Source organism: Triticum urartu, chromosome 3A (assembly GCF_056163025.1).
Source record: "Triticum urartu cultivar PI428250 chromosome 3A, HENAU_Tu73, whole genome shotgun sequence".
Classification (NCBI taxonomy): Eukaryota; Viridiplantae; Streptophyta; class Magnoliopsida; order Poales; family Poaceae; genus Triticum; species Triticum urartu.
In genome coordinates this window covers 474107258-474113116 of record NC_141875.1, presented here as the reverse complement: position 1 = coordinate 474113116, position 5859 = coordinate 474107258, and the positions used below count along the sequence as shown (strand labels likewise).

General features: G+C 45.0%; 1 protein-coding gene across 1 annotated transcript; it reads right to left on the bottom strand.

The window, feature by feature from the left end:
• Positions 1–1061: 1061 nt before the first annotated feature.
• PTAC16 (plastid transcriptionally active 16) lies at positions 1062–4749 on the bottom strand. The gene is made up of 4 exons (XM_048708158.2): positions 3771–4749; positions 3607–3675; positions 1923–1981; positions 1062–1672 (listed from the first exon to the last, which is right to left on the bottom strand). Exons 1-4 carry the CDS (start codon positions 4638–4640, stop codon positions 1174–1176), a joined length of 1497 nt encoding a protein of 498 aa, XP_048564115.2. The 5' UTR covers positions 4641–4749; the 3' UTR covers positions 1062–1173.
• Positions 4750–5859: the final 1110 nt, after the last annotated feature.

The following is a 5859-nucleotide window of genomic DNA, read 5'->3' as shown; positions in this document are numbered from 1 at the left end:
ACTGGCGTTAAAGGCCACATGTACCATACACCATAAAAGCTTGGCTAGTGGGCATTTGAGAAAGTTTCATCTCGATGACAAAAGCAACATCATTTACTACCCTCCCATCTGCATTTTGCCAAGTTAGCCTTAGTCGGAATCACTTCCTTGTACACAAACCACATACGAATTTTTTATTTCTAAAGGCCCTTTAATCTTTCAAATATGAAGTGATCTCAGGATTGGACTAGAGTCTAATAAATCTAGATACATGTACTTCACCGCAAAAACTCCAGACATCAAGAGTTTTCAGTGAAGCGTATCAGGCTCATTATAAGGTTAACCTCTATCAGCCTGTGCACAAGATGTAGCCATCTGTCCCAAACTAGGGACCATTGGGACTGAATGTTTAACGGAACCGACCCTAATATTGTACTAATAAAAGCTTCCTTATGTTGTATAATATTCTAAAGGGAAGGTTATTATGTGGCTAATGGTGTGTCTCCTAACCTTGTATCTTATTTATCTTGTCGTGTGGCCATTCCTAACGATAAACCCTTTTCTCACTCTTGATTTGTGTCTCGCACACACACAAGAACCAGATTTGTGTCTCGCACACACACAAGAACCAGTGCAGTGTTCATAAAAAAAGTGCAGTGAAGCTTTATTGATATACTAGCAAGATCCCGTGCATTGCACGAAACATTAAGGTGCATTTGTATGAGTAGTTTATCTTGTGGGAGAAAAGAATGAACAAAAGAAGGCCTTATTTGTAAATATAGAGAAGGGTGTAGGTATCTTATTGTAAAATTATCATAGTTTCTTCCTATCCGTCAGATATAAATCATCACTAACTCGGTTTTTTATAAGAGTATGTAGATATATAGATATATAGATATAGAAAATCTCTATACACCAAAAGCTTGTTGGTGCTGAATCAGCCAAACTCCATAAACCAAACGTTAGAGCTGATTGACTTGGCTCTAATTTCAAACCTACTCCGTGTATAAGCGAATAATGTCTGCAAAGCGGGCCCAACAAAACGAAGGCATGACAAGTCTCGGACAGGGACAATGCACGGCTACTGCAGAATACTGGATTCGACCGTTACTCTTTAATTTATATTTATATATATATTTCAAGGATACATCAGGGCCTTCACAAAACGAAGAAGAAGAAAAGTTGCTGCGATGCTCAGTCCTCATCCACAAAGATAGTCTCTTGCTTGAAGAGTCCCCCAAACACGGGCCTCACCTCCTTCTTGGGAGCCGGCTGCATTGCTGCCTGCTTCACCTTCTGCGCCACCGGCTTCACGACGGCCCTCTGCGGTGCCAGCTTCTTGGCCTTGGCCTGGCCTCTCACCGTGGCGATCTGGGCCCTTGGTTCCTCCTCGTCCGAGCTCCGCGCGGTCGCTCCTACGGCTGCAAGCTGTGTGCTGAACTTGTCCCAGGAGAAGTCAGTGTTAAGCTTGAGCCCCTTGGCTCTGGTTAGAAGGTTCTCCAGCGAGGCCTGCGCCTCGTTCACGGTGCTTGCGCCAGCCTCTTCTGAGGTCGTGTCCTTCCCTTCGGTTTTGAGCTTAGTGGTGGGTTCTTCTGCATCAGCAGCTCGCTGGGAGGCCAGGGCTTCCTCCTGCGCCCTCGCATTTGCAGCAGCTTCTTGGTACTCTTTTCTTCTAATGTCCTCAGGAATAGCTCTGAAGAGGGAGATAACAATAGTTTTTGAAGTAGCAATACAAAGAAGGAAACTTGTTGTGGCACATAACTATCTTTTGTTAGTTACATTTGTGGTCAAATCTAGGCTCCAAATCTGAGAGGGACTTAAATCCGGATGGAGGTAGTACAATATTAGCACGGTTCTCTTATTAAAGTGCCACATAAAAAGGCTATCAATATCAAAAGATTCAAGAAAGAATTAGGCGGAGAAATTTTGGTTAGCCTACTCACGTTAGTGCCTCCACTGTGGGCTTGGACGTTCCCAAGGAGCTAGTTGAAACTTCCACAACCTGGAAACGAGAAATATCATTGGGAAAATTAAAGTTGAGTAAATAAGGACCCATACGTAAAACTAAATTTGAATTATAGGGTGTCTTTTCTGTCATCATACATAGCATCTAATGGTATACACAAACTTGTGAATATAAGTTTTCAAGAAAAGCACATTCGCAACCAACAAGGCCTGGTCAGAAACAACTAGGAATTAGGACTGAAAATTTTGACACGATGTCTTCACTATCAGGAATTTAGTTTAGCAAAATCTTACACTTTTCCTAAATAAACAAGCATGTGCATAGCCAAATTTAAGTAGAAGCTGGGTGTATGCTTATTACGATTATGGTGGTGTTTGGTTCTCTAGTCCTAGGACTTTTTCTAGTACCTAGGACTTTTTGAAAAAGACTCTCAAGGAGGTGCTTCTAAGGACTTTTAGCAAAAAGTCTCAAAAAAGTCCCACCATGTTTGGTGTGCTAGGGACTTTTTCTAGTCCCAACACAAAAAAGTCCCTGAAACCAAACACCCGAGCTTTGCTACATCTACGTAAAGATTTTTACGTAACCTACATAAAAGATGAGCTGGCCTGATTTGGTTGGAGGGGAAATAGGCCCAGGCCCACCCCGTGAAAATCAGGGGGGGGGGGGGGGGGGGACGATTAGTTTAGCGTTAAGGAAAGAATGTAGCTCTACGTAGCTGGTTTCGTAAGTCTAGCGTTTTGCCAAACACCCCTTATATCCCGTTCATGCTATATTTAGATGTCCTTTAGCGTAAAAAATGTGCATAGCCAGATGGATAGAAGAGCTTAGATCCGCGTAAAGCTTCCGTTTTGAATCCCATGTAGTATTCAATGTTGCCACAGTGTAGTAAAACTATTTGGTGGTCCACACATTTTTACTGCATGCATGGTTTTATTATGACATATACACTTTTGTTTTAAACGATAAAGTCAACATGTTCATAATTTGTTCGCCGCACTTCTATGACATGCAATACAAAATTTACTGTCGATTTAAGCAAAGGGGGTGGTTCATTGGTCTCAGAAGCGTTGTTCTAACTGAAACGCAGAAGAAGAATTTTGCGTTCTCGCTAAGAATTGCGCCACCATGCAGTACATATGTTTGTTGTTCTGCAATCGGTGGCAGAATAATTATTCCACACTATTTTTGAATTGCCTTCGCTTCACTATTTGTTCTGCCTCCGAATGATGCATTGTGCCTCACCAGACAAAAACTCAGAAGCAGTGCACCATTTTTACTGCCCAAACTGTGCGGGCAGTACAAATGATTGTTTTTTTTAAAATGAAAGTACAAATGATTGTGAAATTAGAACAATAGTGCAAAACTGGGATGCGGTACAAGATTGTACTGCAAGGTAATGCAAGCAATACAATGTAAGCAATCGGATTTTTATTGCGTGATTTTTGTGTGTGCACATTTTCCACGTTTCAATTAATAACGTCTTTCATGAAATTTGATAACCAAACAGTCAATGTAAGCAATCGGATTCTAGTTAAGCATGAAAACCCCATGCGATGGTGCTAGGATAGATAGAGTTCCACATGAAACTGCCAGAGAACCCTGGATTGAATTGCCTATCAAAAACTAAATAAGGTACCCCTTTGTGTGTTAAGTTTCAGTACCTTGTTCTCTGCGATCTCAATGTTGGAGAAAACATCAGCCACAAGGGAAGCAATCTGCAACTTGGACACCTACCAAACACACAAAGCAATGCACATGATTAAGAGAAAAGCAACGACACAAAGCTTCATGTGAACTGCATTGTACTATCACAGGTTTAAACTACCTTGCCAGTGTCAGTGGAGGAAGTCGTGGTGCTGGACGAACCCTCTTTGGCCAGGACCAGCCCATACGAGCTCTCAGGGTCGTAGTCTTCAGTGAGTGACGCCTTGACTAGCGTGTAGTTGACATCGGTCTCCACTACCTTGGCCAAAAATTCACTTAGCGGCAGAGTCTGCACGCGGGAGAACAGGTTCGAGAAAAAAGACGTGAACCCATTAAGCACACTGTTCGTGGAAGCCCCATTGACGCCACCGGCGCCCTCGTCGTAGACCACCACAACATGTGCCACGCCGGCGAGGTCCGCAGCCTGCACTACCCGGAGCGCATCCTCGGTAGTGACCGGCCCGCCCTCTAATCCCTTCTCGACCGGGCCGACGGTGATCACCACCTTGGCTGCTGGGCCGATGGACTTGGCGATCGCCTCAGTGTCATCGAAATCCGACTCCACCGCGTTGAGCCGGCGTGCCTCCGCGGGGGATATGAGTCTGTACGCGGCGGCGAGCCGAGCCAACTCCTGTGCCGACGCGAGGTCCGGAACCCCGGCGCGCACGGCGAAACCTTGCCGCAGCAGCGTCTGTGCAATGCGGACACCCGTCTGCCCCGTGGCGCCCGCCACGAACACCGTCTGTTGGTCCTTCTTTCCCCTCCCTCCGGCAAACAGGGACCCTGTTCCCGGCGATGGGAAGGCCGGTATCAGTGACTTGGCGTCCTCAAACTTGCCGCTGAAGTCGACAAAGAAGGGGTTCTTCTTGGCCTCCTCATCCGCCCCAGGCTTGCCGGCGCCGACGCGGCAGAGGAAGGATGGGGCGCGGCGGCGGAGAGGGGAGGATAAGGGCCGGAAGGAAGGGGGGTTGGAGGTGAGCGCGGGCGGCATGGCGGGCTGACAGGGTGGCGTCAGGAGGACGAACAGGTGGTGGGCATGGGCGCCGTAAGATGAGGAAGAGGTGGCGATGGGTAGCGCGCGCGTGGGATGGCATGTCTGGATTGGGGGAGGTGGAGAAGGAGCCTATCGCGGGAGGCCATGTAGGCCACCGTTTATCTCCTTCGCGGGGAATCGCTGGCCGTCAGCACGCCCCACGTCCATTTCCTTGGACCCACGGCGAAGATCGCATGTTTTTCCCTAAACCAGGTTTATATTATATTATTATTTTTTGTGAGCAACCAGGTTTATATGTTAGATCAATATATATGATATAATGGAATAAACTTTGTTAAAAATTAATTAAAATAGTTATTAGACGGTTGTGTAAGTTCACCGCCTCATTGCATCTGTGTGAACATCTGTGTTAGTCTGGACACGACCCTACGTAACTACCGCCTTTGAATGGCGGTAGATAAGGTGTACCGCTACGCCTCCACATATTATATTCTGCTCATAGCACAACGCCTAGTGAGACGATGATGCTTGGTAAACCTTTGAGGGCATCCGACCATGGCTACACAGCATAACATAGCATCGATCATATAAAGGGTAATGATCATATACTTAGCCATTGTATAATTATAGTGCACACTGTCAATATCAACTCATGCACAAACATGTCTATTAAACTTGGACATCCACGAATCTATGTCTATGCCAGAGTGAAAATAAAGTTCTCTTGAGTTGTTATTATGTAGATTGAATAAGTTAATGGATTCTAAACTATCAAAAGAGACCACATGACCCTCATTTTCATTTAAGAAAATGGAATTTAAAGCTTACAATACAACGATCTATGCATTTACCGGTGCACAACCTCAATTCTCCTTTTTGAGGTTATGATTTTAGCTTTTGTTTCTCTTCCTATACAGCCATGTTGTTGGGTATATTTTCCTTTTCCTGATCCTGGGCAAATGTACAACTCTCCCTTCTTATAACGAAAACAAAGCTCCTTTAGGTGGGCAGTTTCTGCCTCCATGGGCCTTTCAAAAAGAGAAAAACTACTATTGTTTCCCATAAAAAAACAAATTGTCACACAACAAACCTCAAGGCGGTAAGTAACTGGCTATCATGGCATGTGGGTTGCGGCTCATCCAACAACTTTTTTTTAGAGGAAGCCCATTCAGCCACTTGTTGTATGGTAATAAATAATAGCATCCCTAAAGTCGAT

Excerpts from the sequence above, each read along its gene's own strand:
- PTAC16 (XM_048708158.2), bottom strand. The coding sequence starts at position 4,640 with ATGCCGCCCGCGCTCACCTCCAACCCCCCTTCCTTCCGGCCCTTATCC. Across the intron at positions 3,676-3,770 it reads CCTCCACTGACACTGGCAAG|GTGTCCAAGTTGCAGATTGC; the intron begins GTAGTTTAAACC and ends TGTGTTTGGTAG. Across the intron at positions 1,673-1,922 it reads CCCACAGTGGAGGCACTAAC|AGCTATTCCTGAGGACATTA; the intron begins GTGAGTAGGCTA and ends CTCCCTCTTCAG.